Source organism: Mustela nivalis, assembly GCF_964662115.1.
Source record: "Mustela nivalis genome assembly, chromosome: 7".
NCBI classification, from domain to species: domain Eukaryota; kingdom Metazoa; phylum Chordata; class Mammalia; order Carnivora; family Mustelidae; genus Mustela; species Mustela nivalis.
In genome coordinates, this window is record NC_139026.1 from 110,247,746 (window position 1) to 110,269,663 (window position 21,918).

At 37.3% G+C, this 21,918-nt stretch overlaps 1 protein-coding gene across 32 annotated transcripts in view; it reads left to right on the forward strand.

The window, feature by feature from the left end:
* CACNA1C (calcium voltage-gated channel subunit alpha1 C) overlaps positions 1-21,918 on the forward strand; it is a 737,989-nt gene that overhangs the window by 682,665 nt on the left and 33,406 nt on the right. For all 32 annotated transcript variants that reach the window (XM_082741042.1, XM_082741039.1, XM_082741047.1 and 29 more), the window contains 4 exons: positions 8,780-8,945; positions 9,526-9,653; positions 10,290-10,386; positions 12,168-12,270. In XM_082741042.1, coding sequence (XP_082597168.1) covers positions 8,780-8,945; positions 9,526-9,653; positions 10,290-10,386; positions 12,168-12,270 — 494 coding nt within the window. The remainder of the gene's footprint in view (positions 1-8,779; positions 8,946-9,525; positions 9,654-10,289; positions 10,387-12,167; positions 12,271-21,918) is intronic.

Consider the following 21,918-nt stretch of genomic DNA (forward strand, 5'->3'; position numbering starts at 1 on the left):
TAATGACAGCAGGTATTTCTTAAAAGAATAAACCCATAACAGTACTAAGAAAGAAGGTTTAAAAAAAAAAAAAAAACACCATGGAAGAGTGCTATGAATGAACAAGGAATTTCTAAATGGAAGGAACCAGAAGGGATTCGACTGACAAAGGAACAAGATCTAAGGAAAACCTCTCCCCAAGAATGTGTGGTCTATGGAAGAAGTGAGAGCAGTTCCAGGATTGGCAGGTAAAAGGCCCGGAAAAGACCTGGGGCCATGACAAGGCTGGCTCCTCAAAGGACCTGTGTTTGGAGAGCAGTTGCTTATGCTCACAAGCTGAAAGGAGCAGCACTGGCCATCACGCTCCCGGGCGTTGGGGTCTGAGAAGTAGAGTAGGTCCCCCCAAGGACCCCTATCCTCAAAGAGAGGCTACCGCCCCACCTCCCCTGGCGGCACACGTTCTGTTTCTTTCATGGTCCCCAGAGAGGCTCTGGAATGAGAACTTGATCTGCAGAGATGTGAACTGGTCCTCAATCACAAAGAACAGTCAATAATAAACCCAAAGTCTTTGGGGGGAAACGAATACCAATAAAGATAAATAATCCTCAGTTAGCAGATGAATGAGCACAAGAGGAGGAAAAGGAACATATAAAAGCCATAAGATTTGAAAATAAATATAATTCATATCTTTAGAGAGGCTGCAGAGCATATTACATCTATTGAATTAAAAAACAGAAGGCAGAGGAGAAGTCAATATTAAGTCATTATTAAGAAGAACAAATTAAAGCGACAACTCAGGAAAACATCCTTGTTGAAATATTCAGAAAATGGGCACAGCTAAAGTATGAAATAATGGGCTGAAGGATCAAATCTAGGGTTCTCTCAGTATAAGCCAAAAGAACCAGAAGATTAAAAATATAAATAAAATATATATAAATATACATTTATTTATATATAAGGACAAAAGACAAAAAGATTGAAAATATAAATAAAATACATATAAAATATAAATAAAAGTTAATATAAATCAAAGTTATAATAAAAGTTAATATTTATCATTCTAATACAAGTTCAGGTACAAACAACAGAATGCATGGAAAGAATGAAATCAAGAGATGATCAAAGAAAATTTCAAATAAAGATATGAGCCTTCAGGTTGAAATGGCTTACTAAGTGCCAAATAGGTTTGTCAAAAAGTCCCTTCATCAGACACAGTATGAAGAAGTTTTAGAATACCAAGAATAAAGAAAATACCCTAGAAGCATCCAAGAGAAAAAAGTGAGCTATTTTCAAAAAATATCAATTTTCCTTAGACTTCTCATTAACAAAAGTACATAATAGAAGACAAATAATGTATGCAATATTATGAAGAAAATATATATGTGTATCTTTTTATTTGACATAGAGAGAGAGAGCCCAAGTAGGGAGAGCAGCAGGCAGAGGGAGAGAAGGAGAAGCAGACTCCCAGCTGAGCAAGAAGCCCAATGTGGGACTTGATCCCTGGACCCTGGGATCATGACCTAAGCCAAAGACAGCCGCTTAATTGACTAAGCCACCCAGGCACCCTAAGAAAATATATTTTGAATGGAGATGCCTGTAATACAGCCTAATTAGCATTCAAGTAACAAAGCAAAATTGATTCCAAAAGTGTAAGAGCTCAGAAAGCTTACTCCCTTACATAAACCTCTGAAACAACTATGCAAGGATACCCTTCTACAGAATGAAAAATTAATCTAAGATATTGAATGAAGAGAGTAATGGTATTAGTAAAGTAACCATAAAGTTTGTAGCTATGAGTTATGAGCAAAGAAATCATAAAGCTCATATTAAATCTAAATAATTATTAAGGGAGGTATTATTTATTAAATAATTATTGCTAATTTTTAAGTGTAATAATTATTTTGTGGTTATGTAAAACATATTGTTTTATTATTTTCAGAATGCATATTGAAGTATTTAGGGTTGATACAGTGATATTACATGAGGTGTGGGATTTGCTTCAAGATATCCCATCATGGCGATAAAGGATACAGAATGGGGAATATAGTCAGTGGTACTGTGATACTGTTATATGGTGACAGATGGTGGCTACAGTCATGGTGAGCTATGGAATCACTATGTTATACCCCTGAAACTAATGTAACATTGTGTGTCAATTCTCAATTTTTTTTAAAAAATTTATTTATTCATTTTAGAGAGAGGGAGGGAGAGAGAGTGTGTGCATGTACAGGGGGAGGGGCAGAGGGAGAAGGGGAGAAGCAGGTTCCCTACTGAGAAGGGAGCCCCATGCTGGGCCCACACTAAGCTCTGGCCCAGTCTCCATCCTGAGATCATGACCTGAGCTAAAATCAAAAGTCGGATGCTTAACAAACTGAGTCACCAGGCGCCCCTCCTCTTTCAGTATTTTTCAAAGGTGAGAATACAAAAGAATAAAATAAGATAATAAAATAAAATACTCCAACCAAAAAGGGTAAAGGGGGTTGTTGGGGAAGTAGATGAAACACACACAGCAAAATATTGATGTTTGTTAGGATTGGGTGATGGGTACATGGGGTTTCTTTGTATTTTCTACTTTTGTATATGGTTGAAAACTTTTGTAATAAATTTTTTAATAAAAAATAATAACTATTAAGGTAAAATTTCCAAAACCTTAATAGCAATTTGGAAGTGAAATCCTATGTTATCTCAACAAGGTAGGAAGAATGAGAAACATGAAAGTGTGCTGACATTCTTCTCTTGTTTATGGAAAAGAAACAGATATCGTTCAATCTATACACAGCCAGTGGAAAGTGTATAAATAGGTATATTAAATATTTGAAGGTAAACCATTAGAGAAACAGAAATGGAATATATATATTCCAAATCTCTAGATGGAAAAGAAAAAAAAAACACACAAGGAAAGCCTTAACAATTCTGCAAAAGGAAAGAAAGACAAAAGAAGGAAGGTGGGGTGGGGAGAAAGGGAAGGGGAGAGGAAGGAAAAGAAAATTAGAAAATAAAACAAGATGGTAGGAATAAAAACAAAAATTAATCACTAAAAATTCAATTTCTCTATTAAAAGATAGATACTCTAATGTTGACTTCAAGAAGTCTAATTGCAGCCTGTTTATGATAGAGTAAAATAAAGGAATGGGAAAATAAAGGAATGGAAAAAGAATACCAGCTAAAACTTCAAAAAAAAAAAATAGGTGTAGTAATAACATCAGAAGAAATAAAATTCCGGGTGAAAAGCATTAAACAATACAAAGAGGGATATTTGTTACTGATAAAAGGTATAATCCACTAAGATTACAAAACAATCATAAAACTACATGGAAACATATCAAAGATACTAATGAATGATAAGGGGAAAATGAACACACACACACACACACACACACACACAATGGGAGACATGTAAAAACATGACAGAACAAATAGAACAAAATAAAAGAAAGGGTAAAAAAAAATCTAAAAATACAACTGATAAATTTAAGTAAATTTGTAATCAATAGATGACCCAAAAAAGTACTTTTTTTTAAGAACCCAGAAACATTCATAAAAATTGGCCAAGATTTAAATCACAAAGAAGAATTCAATAAATTCTAAAACATCTCTAACTTCAATACAACAAAAATTAGAAATTAACCATAAAATCGGTAGTTCCTCCAAAATCTACCCACTTAAATGTTTTGAGCCACTGTTCTTTTTTTTTTAAGATTTATTTATTTATTTATTTATTTATTCATTTGGCACAGAGAGAGAGAGATCACAAGTAGGCAGAGAGGCAGGCAGAGGGAGCAGGGTAAAGCAGGCTCCCCGCTGAGTGGAGAGCCTGATGAGGGGCTCAATCCCAGGACCCTTTGTTTAATATAATTATCTGTTTTGTGTCTGTTGAGTTTGAGGGGCTTTATAGATCCTAGATATCAACCTTTTGTCTGTACTGTCATTTGCAAATATCTTCTCCCATTCCGTGGGTTGCCTCTTTGTTTTGTTGACTGTTTCCTTTGCTGAGCAGAAGCTTTTGATCTGGATGAAGTCCCAAAACTTCATTTTCGCTTTTGTTTCCTTTGCCTTTGGGAGACATATCTTGAAAGAATTTGCTGTGGCTGGTATCGAAGAAGTTACTGCCTATGTTCTCCTCTAGGATTCTGATGGATTCCTGTCTCACGTTGAGGTCTTTTATCCATTTCAAGTTTATCTTTGTGTACGGTGTAAGAGAATGGTCGAGTTTCATTCTTCTACATATAGCTATCCAGTTTTCCCAGCACCATTTATTGAAGAGACTGTCTCTTTTCCACTGTATATTTTCTCCTGTTTTGTCGAAGATTATTTGACCATAGAGTTGAGGGTCCATATCTGGGCTCTCTACTCTGTTCCACTGGTCTATGTGTCTGTTTTTATGCCAGTACCGTGCTATCTTGGTGATCACAGCTTTGTAGTAAAGCTTGAAATCAGGTAACGTGATGCCGCCAGTTTTATTTTTGTTTTTCAACTTTTCCTTAGCAATTCGGGGTCTCTTCTGATTCCATACAAATTTTAGGATTATTTGACCTGAGCTGAAGACTGAGGCTTAACCCACTGAGCCACACAGATGCCCCTTGGGTCACTGTTCTAAACTCACAGCTGAAGCTATATACTTCTTAGAAATTAAAGAGTTAGAGCAGTACATCTTAAATTTACAAAATGTGACAATCAATACCAAAGAAAATTTCAGAGCTAAAACTTGTTTTATAAAATCTATAATAACCAAACTAATGAATGGAAAAAGAATAGCAAATAACCCCAAAGTATGAAAGAATACACTTATTAAAATAAAAGCAGACACTAATAAAATATAAAACAAAAATATTTATCAATAAACCCTAAAACTAAGTTCTTTGAAAAGACCAATAAATAGACAAACTCTTGTCAAAACCAATTTTTTAAGAAAGGCACATCAGGAATAAGAAAAGTAACACAATTATAGATATGGAAGAGATTTTTAGAATGATAAAATATTATGAACAAATTTATGCCAATATATGAGAAAATTTAAAAGTAGATGATTTTATGTAGGAAAATATAAATCACAAAATTATCTTAAAAAGAATTTTTTTAATTAACCAAATAGAAACTGAAAAGATAGTCAAGGTTTTGGTCCTCAGAAAGTTCCAAGATCCAGGGGCACCTAGATAGCACAGTTGGTTAAATGTCTGACTCTTGGTTTTGGCTCAGGTTGTGATTCAGAGTCCTGAGACCCAGTCCCATGGGAGGCTCCTGGCTCAGTGGGGAGTCTGCTTCTTCCCTGCTTCCTCTGCCCCTCTCCCTACTCCCACCACTGACACTCACAAGCACACTCTCTCTCTAAAATTAAATAAATCTTTTTTTTTTAATGGGCAAAAGACTTGAATAGATTTTGAATAGACATTTCTCTGAAGATACATGAATGAGCAAGGAGCACATGAAAAGATGCCTAACATCACTAACCACAGGGAAATGTAAATCAAAACCACAGCGAGCTACTACCTCATATTCATTAAGAAGGCTACTATCCAAAAACAAAACAAAACGAAATGGAAAACAAGTGTTGGCAAGGATGTGGAGCAATTGGAACCCTTATGCCCTGTTGCAGGATATAAAAAAGCATAATCATTGTGGAAAATCATATGATGGTTCCTCCAAAAATTAAAAATAAAATTATCATATGATCCATCAATTCCACTTCTGGGTATATATCCCAACCAAGAATAGAAGAGATATTTGTGCACCTATGTGGAAGCAACCCAACTGCCCATTGATAGGTGATAGATAAGCAGAATGTAGTATATATATATATATATATATATATATATATATATATATATACAATAAAATATTATTCAGCCTTGAAAAAGGAAGGAATTCTGCAATATGCTACCACAGGGTTGAAGCTCAAGGACAGTACTAAGTGAAATAAGCTAGTCACAAAAAGACAAATACTATGTGATTCCACATATTTTAGGTACTTAGTCAAAATTGTAAACACAGAAAGTAGAATCGTGGTTGCCAGGGTCTGGAATGATGGTGGGGAGAAGAGAACAGGGACTTATTAGTTAATAGGCACAGAGTTTCAGTTTTACAAGATGAAAAAATTATGGGGCTGGATGGTGGTAATGGCTACACAACAAGGTGAATGTATTTAATACCAGTAAATGAAACACTTAAAAATGGTTAAGATGGTTAATTCTTTGTTATGTGTATTTTACTACAATAAAAAAAAATAAAACCTCTTTTCAAAATTAATTGCCCAAGTAAACTATACAAGGGAAACTGCAAAGCTAAGAGAATTCAGCAAATCTTTTACAGATAAATATAACTTCTTAAATGTACTGCTTATAATAACATCTTATTTATTTATTTCAAATAAGATACCTAGAAATAATCTAACAAAAGATATACATGGGGAACTATAAAAATTTCTTAAAAGACATTAAACAAATGGAAAGATATGCCATGTTGATGGCTGGGACACTTAATGTTACCAAAATATCAAATTCTCCAAGTTAATCTATACAATTCCAATAAGACTCTCAGTGGGATTATTCACGGAACTTGATGAGCTGATTCTAACGTGTCTGTGTAAGAAAAAAGGAAAAATGAATAGCCAAGGCAATTTTGAAGAACAACAAGCTGGAAGGACTCACTGTTTATAAGAGAGCAAGACTTAATATAAAGCTTCGTGATTAGGACTGTGTGATCCTTTTGTACCAACAGAGACAAATAAACCTACAGAATAGAATGAAAAGGCAACACAAGACCCACACATATCTATGGAAATATAATTTATGTCAGAAAGGATATTTCAAATCAGTAGGTAAAGATGAACTTGCTCAATAAATTGTACTAAGAAAATTGGTTATCTACACAGGAAAAGATAAAGCATATTTCTACCTTATATCAAGCACAAAAATACATTCCAGATTAATGCATTATTACATAAAACAAAATTTAAGGATTTTTAGAATATATAGGAGAATATCTTTATGACCTAGAATAAGGAAAGATTTCTTCAAACAAGATGGCAAAAAACAGTGAAATTTAAATTTTAGATTCATCAGGGGTTCCTGGATGGCTCAGTCAGTGGGTTAAATGTCCAACTCTTGATTTCAGCTCAGGTCACGATTTCAGGGTCATGGGATCAAGCCTCCTGTTGGGCTCTGCATATGGTGGGGAGTCTGCTTGAGATCCTCTCCCTCTCCCTTTGCCCCTCCCCAAGCTAACTCTCTCTATTTCTTGCTCTCAAATAAATAAATAAATCTTTAAAAAAGTAAAATAAACTTCAGATTCATTAAAATAAATAGGCTTCACCATAAATAAGGCTGTAGACAAGCCACAGACGGAAAGAAGGTACTTGTTATGCATGTAAATGACAAATGATAATAGAAAGAATATATTTTTTTAAAAAGATGACAAATGAACCAGAAGGCAACCCGAGAGACAGACTAAAATATGAACATTGCAGTTCAACAGAAGGTGAAATAAAAGTTCTTAACCCACTAACCATTTAAACACAAATTAAGACAGCAATGAAATATCATTTCACATCCATCATATGAGCAACATTTTTAAAAATTCACTAATATAAAGAGTTGACAAGTCTAAACCCATAGAATCAGAGTGTAGAAAAGGAATTGCCAGAAGCTGGATGGGGTGGAGATAGGAAGAAGTTAGTAAAAGGGTACACACTTTGATCTACCAGATAAAGAAGGTCTGAAGATCTATGGTGATGAAAGTTGATAACACTCTATTACATACTTGAAATTTGCTAAAATCTGAAATGTGCTCATCAAAGAAAATAAATATGTGAAGTGATGAGTGTGTTAATTAACTAGGTGGGAGGAATCCTTGCACAATGTAGAGTTGGATCAAATCATCATGATGGACACTTGAAATATCTTACAATTTTATTTGTCAGTTATACCTCAATAAAACAAACAAAAAAAGTCAACAGGTCTGCAGAGCAATGGCATTTGTCCCACACTGATGACAAGAGCATAATTCTTGGAGAAGCAGCAATAACTAGTGAAAACGAAGACATACCTACTTCACCTGGAAATTCCACTTTCTAAGCAGATATCAAGGCATGGACCTGCATGCTCATTGCAGGGTTCTTTGTAATAGCAAAAAAGGAAAGAAAAGGGAACGCTTTAACAGGACAGCAGGTTTTTTAAAATGGTATATACAGGGCACCTGGATAGCTCAGTCAGTTAAGCATCTGCTTCTGGCTCAGGTTGTGATCCTGGGGTCCTGGGATCGAGTCCCACATTGGGCTCCTGCTCAGAGAGGTGTCTGCTTCTCCCTCTGCCTCTGCTCATGCTCTTGCTCTTGCTCTCTCTCAAATAAATAAATAAAATCTTTTTTAAAGAGTGCTGTGAAGTGTGTAAACCTGGTGATTCACAGACCTGTACCCCTGGGGATAAAAATATATGTTTATAAAAAATAAAAAATTATATTAAAAAAAAATTGGTATATACATAGAATATACTGCTATATGGCAGTTAAGATGAGTAAATGAGAGCCGAATGGATAAATCTCCAAAACTTAATATGAGTGGCAAAAAGAGGAACTTTTCAGAAAAGGTGGTTTGTTCCCATCTATGGAAAGCTTTAAAACATTCAAAACAATGCCATGTATCTTCATATTTAGTGAACATTAGTCAGAGCATTCAGGGAATGATAAACACCAAATTCAATTTAGTAGTTCCCTCTGGGGGAGGAGGATTGGGCAAGGGATGAAGAAAAGATCCAGAGATATGAGATGGGCCCCACGGGTGGTGGACTCTCTCACCGCTCTCCCCTAGGTGTGCCACAGGGGAGGCATGGCAGGATATCATGCTGGCCTGCATGCCAGGAAAGAAGTGTGCCCCCGAGTCGGAGCCCGGCAACAGCACAGAAGGTGAAACTCCCTGTGGCAGCAGCTTCGCGGTCTTCTACTTCATCAGCTTCTACATGCTCTGTGCCTTCCTGGTAAGCAGAGGTGGGACTAAACAGCCACAGATCATGAGTGTGCAGTTCAAGGCAGCCCAGGCCCACTATCTATCCCTGCAGCGTGCAGCCAGAGGAACCAGCTTGGAAAGACTCAGTTAGTAGCAGTGTCCAACCACTAGAAAAGGGCACAAAGCCCTGGGCCAGAGTGAGCCCAACCAGCACCTTTCTTATCTCTTATTGGCTCTTGTCATGGTGGCAGTGTCCCAGGGGACAGAAGGGATATTGGGGGGGGGGGCGGCTATAGGCAATCGATATGTTTTGGATACTTTGATGAGGAGTGTGAAAAAAAAGGTGGTGGAGAAAGCTGCCCTCTGTCCTTGGCAACCCTACCCAAAGTTTGGTATGAGGGAAACTCTACAGCCCTCATGTGGGATTCATCCCACACCATTCCGAGGAGACCCGTGTCAGGTTCATAGCCAAGAGACAAATATCCAGGGGCTGATATTTTAAATGGTAAATAGAGCTGGTCTTCAGAAATGTAGGCTTCTGCCATGCATGGCACTAACTGGCAAAGTGTATTTAAGTGGCAAGAAACACTTCATATCTCTGTTCTCTGCAGATCATCAACCTCTTTGTAGCTGTCATCATGGACAACTTTGACTACCTGACAAGGGACTGGTCAATTCTTGGTCCCCATCATCTGGATGAATTTAAAAGAATCTGGGCAGAGTATGATCCTGAAGCCAAGTAAGTTCCCAGAGGGAAATACTGATTCCCAAAGCCCAGAGGACACAGTGTGACCATACCCGCAGAAGAGGTTCAACACAGGTTAGCGTTGGGTAGATTGATTAGAAACACTGAATTGCGCCAGACCCCAGGGTCATGGGTCAAGGGCCAGCAATAGTAGGCCAAGCATCTTTGACTAAGTAAAAAACATATCTATTTTCAGTTGAATAGAAGGATGGGAGATCCTTGTGTCAAGAGTAACTAGTAAGTATTCAAGTTAAAATGTTTAGAGTCAAGTAGATCTCAACTCTATTCCTGCCTTGGGTACAAGGATACCCTCATTGGTCAATTACATTTGGTTGACACTTAATAAATGACTTTTGGACATATTTAGATTGCCACAGCAAGTATATATGAGAATCTCATTGCGCTACCTGAAGTTCCTCCCACCTTCAACATAGAACTGGTGGAAAATTGCTCATTAAAATCTAAACATGTATATATTGGTTTTAGAGTTTTGCCATGCAATTCTGCAATGCTGCACTGAGATTAACCAATAGGGCAACAGCTGTGGAGAGTCTAATACGTGAGTCTTGGGCTACAGGCTGAAACCATGACCCTCTGACTGATCTTTCCTTCTGCCTTTCCTCTTTTTAGGGGTCGGATCAAACACCTGGATGTGGTGACCCTGCTCAGGCGGATTCAGCCCCCACTGGGTTTTGGGAAGCTATGCCCTCACCGCGTGGCTTGCAAAGTAAGAGATAATCTGGTTTCACAGGAGAAAAAGAAAATATGGGAGGGAAGAAGCCTATTTGTCTCGTGACCTTGGTCAGGCCACTGATACTTTAAGAAAGTGAAGATAATATTTTATGTGCTAAAGAAATAGGCCTGAGCCAGATTATATTTTAAGGTTCCTTCCAACAATAAACCCTCAGATTCTATAAAAGAAAACTGAAGTGAATGCCTCATGATCCAACAAGCCACATGCCCAGTCCCATCAGGTTTTACCACCTAGTCATCCTGGAAGACTTTCAGCCAAGGATAAATAGATTAAGGGTTCTCCTCCTGGGATCAGAGGGCTATTAAAGGGTCCATGCATCAGCTTCAGGGACCTGTAAAGCCCTAAAATTGTGTACAAAATCACTGAAACACTCACAAATTGTACCAAAGAGAGGATCAATCTTGTTCATCAGATTTCTAAGTGAGTCTTTAGACCCAACTCTTGCTCATGTGACCCTCACATGACCTTGAGAGTGAACACTCCATAAATTGTGTGCTCAGGTACCTCTCTTACCTCACTGTAATCTCAACCAGGTAGCCGTTGCTGAAGAGTACTGTTTCTAATCTATCCTCTCTTCTTTTAATTCCCACTTCCACCATTCCATACTCCCTGTTGGAATAACAATGAGCTGAAAGGGGTTGGGGGAAGTGAGGTCAGAGAGTTGTATAGAAAAAGCACAAATAGAAAACCTCAACTCCAGATAATCCATTCATGGGAAATAGAGAATTGGATTGTGCTCCATTTTGCTCAGTTTTTTCTCACCTATATCTCCATTTTGTTCCCAAAAAAATTTTAGAAGATTTCCAAGGTTATATAATATATGAGGAGGGGAAAAAAGCACAAGTTAAATGTAAAGTCAAAGCCCAATGGACAAAATAGCAGGGGCAAGTGTGGCCTGCATGAGGTGATAGTGCATCCATCACAGCCTCCAAAGGGGCCTGAACAGGCTACCAATGTGTTCAGCTTCCCAGTGACTGCTCCAGAATTCACACTGTCCATGAGAGTCAAAAAGACCCATCACTCAGGAAAATTATAACTCTTCTTGGCACTATGATTAATAAGAGGACATCATGTGATCTAAAAAATAACATCTTTGACCATATCTTGAGAGCAAATGCCAGAATAACTTTCATGGTCCTCTTTCTCATAATTACTCTGCTGTGTGCTGAGTCCCCACACCAGGGCACAATGCAGCAACAGCAATTTGGGCCTGTGAGAAAGGAGAGAAAAGGGCAATTCACCCAGTCAACAAGCTTTTAACCCAGCCTGATGCAGAGGTATGTTTTTTTTAATATACAGAAAAGAGGATACACTGTGCCTCCTGCAATTCAAACCTGCCATTATTGTCTCTCTTAGCAAGGCTCTGGATGAATGCTGGCTGGCAGGTGGGCTCCTGGCAAGTGTCTGGCATGCCAGTAGAGAGTGTATCCATATGCCTGAATAGACCTTTGAGCTGAGGAGGGTGTTGGGTGGGCTTAACATGTCTTTGCGGGAGCAAGGGTCTAATAAGGAAAAATTCCATTCCTGCCTCACTGGGTACAGAAGGGTGAGAGTACTTATGGGAGAGCTGAAATTCTCCCCAGAAGAGGTTTTGAATACATTTTAGTGACCCATGCCTCAAACCCCTACCTGCTGCTGACACTTGCACACAAGTTTGAAGGCTCTCTCCCAGCACTCTCCTGCCATGGTGGTTCTGTAGATCGTTTGAGAACTGTTTGCTATAATCACCAACTTTGCCTCCTCTTAACCTCCAGCGCCTGGTCTCCATGAACATGCCTCTGAACAGTGATGGGACAGTCATGTTCAATGCTACCCTGTTTGCCCTGGTCCGGACAGCCCTGCGGATTAAAACGGAAGGTAAGGGTCATCTGAGGGCTACTGGGAGAACCATTTAGAAGATCTAGCAGACTAACCCAACAGCTGGCAAAATGCTCCCAAGATCTTCCCATTCTGGGTAGTATCAGAGCACAGGTTCAGTGGTAACCTTCACATCCAGGGATGTTGAAGACGCCTGGCCTACTCTTGTTTCCTTTGCTCCTTGAATGGTTTTTTTGTCTCTAGCATATTTACTTTGAATTCTAGCACTCCATTAATTTCTAGAAATTATTCTGGATGATATCTTGAAGTCATCGTTTATAGTTCAAAAAGCATAAGGTGAATGTTCTCTAAAGCAGGGCTAAACCCTATCAAAATGGAATGTTACTGACTGTGTCGATCTCTCAAATGCTTAACTTTCTTTTTAAATTAGAACTGTCAAAAGGGGGTCGTATTGGCAAATGGTGACTATGGTCAAAGTCATCACATACAATTGTACAAGCTGTGCCTGGATCAAGGTGTTCAGCCAGCCAACAGGTGTGGTTTAAGATCTCACCTGTGCTCTACTGGTTGGGCCATGCTCCCTCGGGTCCATGTTCACCTGAAGGGATACCTTCTGGTTTGTACAAAGTTACAAGCTGCTAGCAGCAGTCCTGGCTGAGATAATCTACTGTCTTTATAGATGATGAGTATTTCTGAACCACTATGTGGGAAAAGCTACATAGAATGTACCTAGAAAGATGTGACTGCTCACAAACAGCTTCTAGCTTATTATAGTGTTTTATAGAATGTGATCAAAAGACCACCTGCCTCAGATTCAGCTGCTGAAGCTTGTTTAAAATGTGATAAGTCATTTATTCTCTCTCTACTTCAGCTCCTTCATTAGTAAAATAAGAAAGATAATGATGTGTAGAAATTCAGTTCAGTGAATAATCCAGCAGAGAAGTGCCTTTCTCAGTTAAATCCTTCCAGAAAATAATAGAAACATCTAAAATGAAGGGAAACAAGAACGAGGCTAGCAAGACATATGTTAAAATAATGAGCTAATCTTTAAAAAATTAAAAATGGTTCAAGTTATGCTGCCAAACTAAAGAGAAACAAAGGCTGAGGGAGGCAGTCCAAAATGTTGGCATAAGAAGACCCTGAACTTACCTCCTTCCAAGGCTACACCAAATCTACACCCACATATGGAGTGATTCTTCTGGAAAAACTGAGTGCTGATTGAACAACTTCTACACAACAAAGGTTAGAGGGACCACACAGAAAATGACAGGAAAGATTAAGATATGGTAACTATGGGAAACCCTTTTCCAACAAAGCAATGTGACAACCTGCAGTGAGGAAGAATAACACTGAGAGCACTATACCCAAATTCACCCAACCTGGGACACAGGAAGAACAGGGCAACAACACTATAAGTGAAGGAAATCCATTTATATCCACTAAATGGCAGAGGAAGGGGAACTACTGGAGTTCTCTTCAAGTTGGAGGTACCAACAAGCACCATTGGTTACATTCCCCTCCACCTTGATAGTGCAGATGGGAGCAGGATCCAGGTGCTCTAGTTGGCCTGCTAGGGTTACTCCAATGAGCCTTAACCTACACCAGCTCTCCCCAAGATAACCCTCCACCCATCCCTGCCCCACCCTGCCAAGGTGACCTCCAGTTTCAGTGTATTCCCAGATACCTCAGCCAGTGCGTGCTTAGGCTCAAGCCATTCCATCAGGGTCATCCAGGCATAGTGCACCCCTGGACTCCCCCAGGACATATTGGCTTCAGGTCCAGCCAACCAGCCAAAGCTTCCAGGCATATGCAATGTACACATGGAATGTACACAATGTACACAAGACTACACCTTAAGACAGGGAGTGGTGGCTATTCCACCTAATATGTAGAGACTAACTCTGAAAATCAAACAAAATAAGGAGACAGGAGAATATCTTCTAAATGAAAGAACAAGATAAAGCCCCAGGAGGAAAAAATTCTGATGAAATGGTGACAGGTTATTTGCCAGACAAAGTAGAGTTCAAGGTAATGGTCATAAAGGTGTTCACCAGACAAACCATAAGTGACTCTTAATCTCACAAAACAAACTGAGGGTTCCTGGGGGGAGGGGGGTTGGGAGAAGGGGGGTGGGGTTATGGACATTGGGGAGGGTATGTGCTATGGTGAGTGCTGTGAAGTGTATAAACCTGGTGATTCACAGACCAGTACCCCTGGGGATAAAAATATATTATATGTTTATAAAAAATTTAAAAATTTAAAAAATAATAATAAAAAAAAAAAGTGTTCACCAAAGTCAAGAGAAGAATGGAGGAACACAGTGAGAAGTTCAACAAAGAGTTAGAAAATATAAGAAAGTACCAGAGAGTACTCACAGAGCTGAAGAACACAATAATTGAATTGAAAAATACGCTAGGAATCAACAGCAGATTAGACGATACAGAAGAATGGCTTAGCAATCTGGAAGACAACAGTGGAAATCACCCAGTCGGAACAGCAAAACAAAAAAAGAATTTTTTAAAATGAGAATAGTTTTAACTTCCTTAATTTGGGGAAGGAAACAGGCATTCAAGTCCAGGAGTCACAGAGAAACCCCCTCAAAATCGACAAAAATAGGTCAACACCTCAAGATATAATAGCTTGCAAATTTCAGAGATAAAGAAAAAATCCTGAAAGCAGCCCAGGACAAAATGCTCTTAACCTACAAGAGTAGAAACATAAGGCCAGCAGCAGATCTGTCGACAGAGACCTGGCAGGCCAGAAAAGGCTGGCATGATATATTCATTGTGCTAAATGGGAAAATACACAACAAAGAATAGCTGTTATTCAGAATAGAGGAGAGATAAAGGCTGACATTCAGAATAGAAGGAGAGATGAAGAATGTCCAGGACAAACAAAAGCTAAAGGAATTTGTGAACACTAAACCAGCCCTGCAGGAACTATTAAAGGGGATCCTTTGAATGAAGGGAGAGCCCAAACTAACAAACACCAGAGAGGAACATAGACAATCTACAAAAACAGTGACTTTACAGGTGATACAATGGCATTAAATTCAGATCTTCCAATATTTACTCTGAATGTAAATGGACTAGGTGCTCCAATCAAAAAACATAGGGTGTCAGATTGGATTAAAAAAAAAAAAAAAAGACCCATTGATATGCTGTCTACAGGAAATTCATTCTAGACCGAAAGACACCTCCAGATTGAAAGTGAGAGGGTAGAGGACCATTTATCATGCTAATGGACATCTAAAGAAAGCTGGAGTAGCAATCCTTATATCATACAAATTAGATTTTAAACCAAGACTGTAATAAGAGATGAATAAGGACACTCTATCATAATAAAAGGGTCTATCCAACAAAAAGCCCTAACAATTGTAAATATTTATGCCCTTAACTTGGGAACAGCCAATTATATAAACCAATTAATGACAAAATTAAGGAAATACATTGATAATAATACAGTAATAATAGGGGACTTAACACCCCACTCACAACAATAGACAGATCATCTAAGCAGAAGATCAACAAAGAAACAAGGGCTTTGAATGACACACTGGAACAGATGGACTTCACAGATATATACAAAGCATTCCATCTTAAAGCAACAGAATACACATTCTTCTCAAGTGCACTTGGGATAGTCTCCAGATGAGATCACATAATGGGTCACAAATCAGATCTCATGTGTTATAAAAAGACTGAGATTATACCATTCATATTTTCAGACCACAATGCTTTAAAACTTGAACTCAATCACAAGAAAAAATTTGGAAGGAATACAAATACATGGAGGCTAAAGAGCATCCTACTAAAGAATGAATGGGCCAATCAGGATTTTAAAGAAGTTTTTTAAAAAATACATGGAGGCAAATAAGAGTGAAAACATGACAGTTTAGAACCTTTGGGATGCAACAAAGGTAGTCCTAAGATGGAAGTATATAGCAATACAGGCCTTTCTCAAGAAACAAGAAAACTCTCAAATACACAACCTAACTTTACACCTAAAGGAATTGGGAAAAGAACGGCAAATAAAGCCTAAATCCAGCAGGAGAAGAGAAATAATAAACAGTAGGGCAGAAATCAATAATATAGAAATTAAAAAAAAAAAAAACAAAAAACAGTTGAGCAGAACAATGAAACTAGGAGCTGGTTCTCTGAAAGATTTAATAAGATTGATAAACCCCTAGCCAGATGTATCAAAAAAGAAAAGAAGAAGGACCCAAATAAATGAAATCATGAATGAACAAGGACAGATCACAACCAACACTGAAGAAATACAAACAACTATAAGAGAATATTATGAGCAATTATATGCCAACAAATTAGGCAATCTGGAAGAAAAGGATGCATTCCTTGAAAAATATAAATTACTGAAACTGAAACAGGAAGAATGAGAAACCTAAACAGGCTCATAACCAGCAAAGAAATTGAATCAGTAATTAAAAATCTAATAAAAAAGAGTCCAGAGTCAGATGGCCTCCCAGCAGAATTCCAACAAACATTTAAAGAATTAATACCTATTCTTCTGAAGCCATTTCAAAAAAAATAGATATGGAAAGAAAACTTCCAAACTTATTCTATGAGGCCAGCATTATCTTGATCCCCAAACCAGGCAAAGACCCCATCAAAAGGGAGAACTACAGACCAATATCCCTGATGAAAATGGATGCAAAACTTCTCACCAAGATATTAGCTAATAGGATCCAACAGTACATCAAAGGGATTATTCACCATGACCAAGAGGGATTTGTTCCTGGGCCACAGGGTAGTTCAACATTCATAAATCAATGTGATACACCATGTTAATAAAAGAAAGAACAAAACCATATGATTCTCTTAATCAATGCCAAAAAAGCATTTGACAAAACACAGCATCCTTTCTTGATAATTAAAAAAAAAAAAAAAAAAAAAACCCGTCTGACATTTAGGGTTATAGGGAACATACCTCAATATCACAAAAGCCATATACAAAAACCCACAGCAAATATCATCTCAATGGGGAAAAACTTAATGCTTTCCCCCTAAAGTTAGAACACAACAGGAATGTTCACTCTCACCACTGCTGTTCCACATGGTACTGGAATCAGCCCTCAGCTGATCAGACAACAAAAAGCAATCAGACAAAAAAAAGAAATAAAGGGCATCCAAGTCAGCAAAAGACATCAAACTTTCACTCTTTGCAGATGACATGATACTCGACTTAGAAAACCCAAAAACTCAACCCAAAAATTATTAGAACTGATACAGGAATTCAACAAAGTGGCAGAATATGAAGTCAATGCACAGAAATCAGTTGCATTTCTATACACTAGCAATGAAGCAAAAGAAAGAGAAATGGAGGACTCAGTCCCATTTACAGTTGCACTAAAAACCATAAGATACCTAGGAGTAAACTTAAACAAAGAGGTAAAGGATTGGTACTCTGAAGACTACACAGCACTTGTGAAAGAAATTGAGGAAGACACAAAGAAACGAAAAATCATCCCATGCTCATGGATTAGAAGAATAAATATTGTTAAAATGTCTATACAACCCAAAACAATCCACACATTCAATGCAATCCTTATCAAAATACCATCAGCATTTTTCATAGAACTGGAACAATCTTAAATTTTGTGTGGAACCAAAAGAGATCCTGAATAGCCAAAGGAATGTTGAAAAGGAAAACCAAAGCTGGAGGTATCACAATTCCAGAATTCAAGTCCTATTACAAAGCTATAATCATCAAGACAGTATGGTACTAGCACAAAAAAGGATACACAGATCCATGGAAGAGAATAAGAACCCTCAACTCTGTGGTCAACTTATCTTCAACAAAGGAGGTAAGAATATCCAGTGTAAAAAAGACAGTCTCTTCCACAAATGCTGTTGGGAAAATTGGACAACCACATGCAAAAGAATGAAACTGGATCACTTTCTTACACCATACACCCCCAAAAAAAAAAAAACTCAAAATGAATGAAAGACCTAAATATGAGACAGGAATCCACCAAAACCCTAGAGGAGAACACAGACAGCAACCTCTTTGACTTTGACTGCAGCAACTTCTTGCTAGCCACATCTCCAAAGGCAAGAAAAACCAAAGCAAAAATGAACTATTGGAACTTCATCAAGATAAAAAGCTTCTACACAGCAAAGGTAACAATCAACAAAACTAAAAGCCTACAGAATGAGAGAAGATATTTGCAAATGACATATCAGATAAAGGGCTAGTATCCAAAATCTATAAAGAACTTATCAAACTCTACACCCCAAAATTTAAAAATCCAGTCAAGAAATAGGCAGAAGGGCATTTATCCAAAGAAGACATATAAATGGCCAACAGGCACATGAAAAAATGCTCAAAATCACTCATCATCAGAGAAATACAAATCAAAACCACAATGAGATACCACCTCACATCAGTCAGAATGAACAACTCAGGAAACAACAGATGTTGGCTAGGATGTGGAGAAAGGGGAACCCTCTTGCACTGTTGGTGGGAATGCAAACTGGTGCAGCCACTCTGGAAAACAGTATGGAGGTTCCCTAAAAAGTTAAAATAGAACTACCCTATGACCCAGCAATTACACTACTAGGTATTTATCCAAAAGATACAAACATAGTGATTCAGAGCGGCACATGCACCCCAATGTTTATAGCAGTGATGTCCACAATAGCCAAGCAATAGAAAGAGCCCAGATGTCCATCAACAAATAAATAGATAAAGAAGATGTGGTTAAAAAAAAAAGAGAAGAAGATGTGGTAGATAGATAGATAGATAGATACAGATATAGATATAGATATAATGGAATATTACTGAGCCATCAAAAAGAATGAACTCTTGCAATTTGCAGTGATAGGGATGGAACATCAGGGTATTATGCTAAGCAAAATAAGTCAGTCAGAGAAAGACAAATACCATATGATTTTGTTCATATGTGGAATTTAAGAAACAAAACAGATGAACATAGGTGAAGGAAGGAAGAATAAAATAAGACAAAAATAGAGAGGGAGACAAACCATAAGAGACTCTTAATCATAGGAAACAGACTGAGGGTTGCTGGAGGAGAAGGAGGTTGGGGGTGTGGGATAACTGGGTGATGGGCATTAAGGAGGTCACTGGAAGTAATCTGGTGAATCACTAAATTCTACCTCTGGAACTAATGATACAATATATGTTAATAAAAAGTGAGAATAGTTTTAAGAACTTCTAGAACAACATCAGATACACAAACATTCACATTATAGTAGTTCCAGAAGGAGTAGGGAAGTTATTTGAAGTTATTTGAAGAAATAATGGCTGAAAATTTCCCTAAGCTGGGGAAAGAAACAGACATCCAGGTCCAGGAAGCACAAAGAGCCCTAAACAAGATGAACCCAAAAAACCACACCAAGGAATTTTATAATTAAATTGTCAAAAGCTAAAGACAAGGGGAGAGTTTTTAAAGTAGCAAGAGAAAGACAGCTTGTTACAGACAAAGGAACTGCCATAAGAGTATCAGCATATTTTTCAGCATAAAGTTTTCATGACGGAAGTAAGTGGAATAATATATTCAAAGTACTGAAAGAGAAAACTGCCAACCAAGAAATCTCTACCTGGCAAGGTTATCATTCAGAACTGGAGGAGAGATAGTTTCCTAGGCAAGCAAAAGTTAAAGGAATTTATCACCACTAAACCAACCTTACCAGAAATATTAAAGGACCTTCTTTAAGCAAAAAAGAAAAATCTGTAACTGGAAGTAAGAAAATATATGAAAGAAAAATATTTGTTGGTAAAGGAAAATATATAGGAAATGTGGTAAATCAGCCACTTAAAAAATAGTATGAGGATTAAAAGTCAAAAATAGTAATTTAACTATAACTTCAGTAAGTAGTTAAGGAATACACAAAATTAAAACATGTCAGGGGCGCCTGAGTGACTCAGTTGGTTAAGTGTCTAACTTCTGATTTTGGCTCAGGTCATGACCTCACAGTCATCAGATCAAGTCCCACTTCAGGGCTCCACACTTAGCAAAGAATCTGTTTGAATTCTCTTTCTCCCTCTTCCTTTGTCCCTCTCCCTACTTTCTCTTTTTTTTCTCTCTCTCTCTCTGTCTCCCTCTCAAATGAACAAATAAATCTTTTTTTTTAATTAAAAAATATAAGATGTCAAATAGGATGTTAGAAATATAAAATGTCGGGGTGGGGAGTAAAAATGTAGCACTTTTAGAATGTGTTAAAAACAAATGACTATTAGCTTAAAATAGACTGCTATGTATATAGGTCAATATATATGAACTCATGGTAACCATAAACCAAAACTTACAATAGATAAAAAATAAAGAGAAAGGGACTCAAACAAAACGAAAGAAAACCATCAAACACCAATGAACAGACTGAGAGAAGAAAAACAAAGCAGAAGAATTGCCATAACAAGCAGAAAACAGCTGACCAAGTGACAATAAGTACATACCTATTAATAATTACATTAAATATAAATGGACCAAGTGCTCCAATCAGAAGACATAGGGTGGCTGTATAGATTTTTTAAAAAGAACCATTTATATACTGCCTTTAAGAGACTCAAATCAGATCTAAAGCCACACAGAGACTGAAAATGAAGAGATGGGAAAATGATATTCCATGGAAATGGAAACAAAAAGGAAGTTGGTGAAGTAATACTCACATGAGACTAAATAAACTTTAAAAGAAAGACTATAACAAAAGACAAAGAAGAGCATTACATAATGATAAAGTGTTCAATCCAAGAAGAGATATAACATTTGTCAATATTCATGCTCCCAACATAAGAACATTTAAAAATATAAAGAAAATATTAATAGACACAAAGGGAGAAATTGACAGTAATACAATAATAGTAGGGAACTTTAATATTTCCCTTAACCAATGGATAAATCATCTACAGATTCAATAAGGAAATACTAGCCTTAAATGACACATTTGGCCAGAAGAACTTAATAGATATATATGAACATTTCATCCAAAACAACAGAATACACCTTCTATTCAAGTGCACATGGAACATTTTCCAAGATAGGCCACAAAACAATTATTCATATATTAATAAATTCAAGAACACTGATATCATATCAAGCATCTTTTCTAACCACAATGTTGTGAAACTGGAAATTAATTACAAGAAGAAAACTGGAAAACATACAAACATGTGGAAAATGAACAATATGTTACCAAACAACCAGTGGGTAAACAAAGAAATCAAAGGGGAAATTTTTTAAAATACCTTGAGACAAAATAAAATAGAAACACAACTTTCCAAAATCAGTGGCATGTAACAAAGCAGTTCTAAGAAGGAAGTTCATAATGATACAGGCCTACCTCAAGAAACAAGAAAAATCCCAAATAAACCCTTGCATTCGGAGACATGCCTTGAAAGAATTTGCTGTGGCTGATGTCGAAGAGGTTACTGCCTATGTACTACTCTAGGATTTTGATGGATTCCTGTCTTACATTGAAGTCTTTCATCCATTTTCAGTTTATCTTTGTGTACAGTGTAAAAGAATGGTCGAGTTTCATTCTTCTTTGTATAGTTGTTCAATGTTCTCAACACCATTTATTGAAGAGACTGTCTTTTTTCCATTGGATATTTTTTCCTGCTTTGTCAAAGATTAATTGACCATAAAGCTGAGGGTCCATGTCTGGGCTCTATATTCTGTTCCATTGGCTGCAGGGGCACATATGTGAA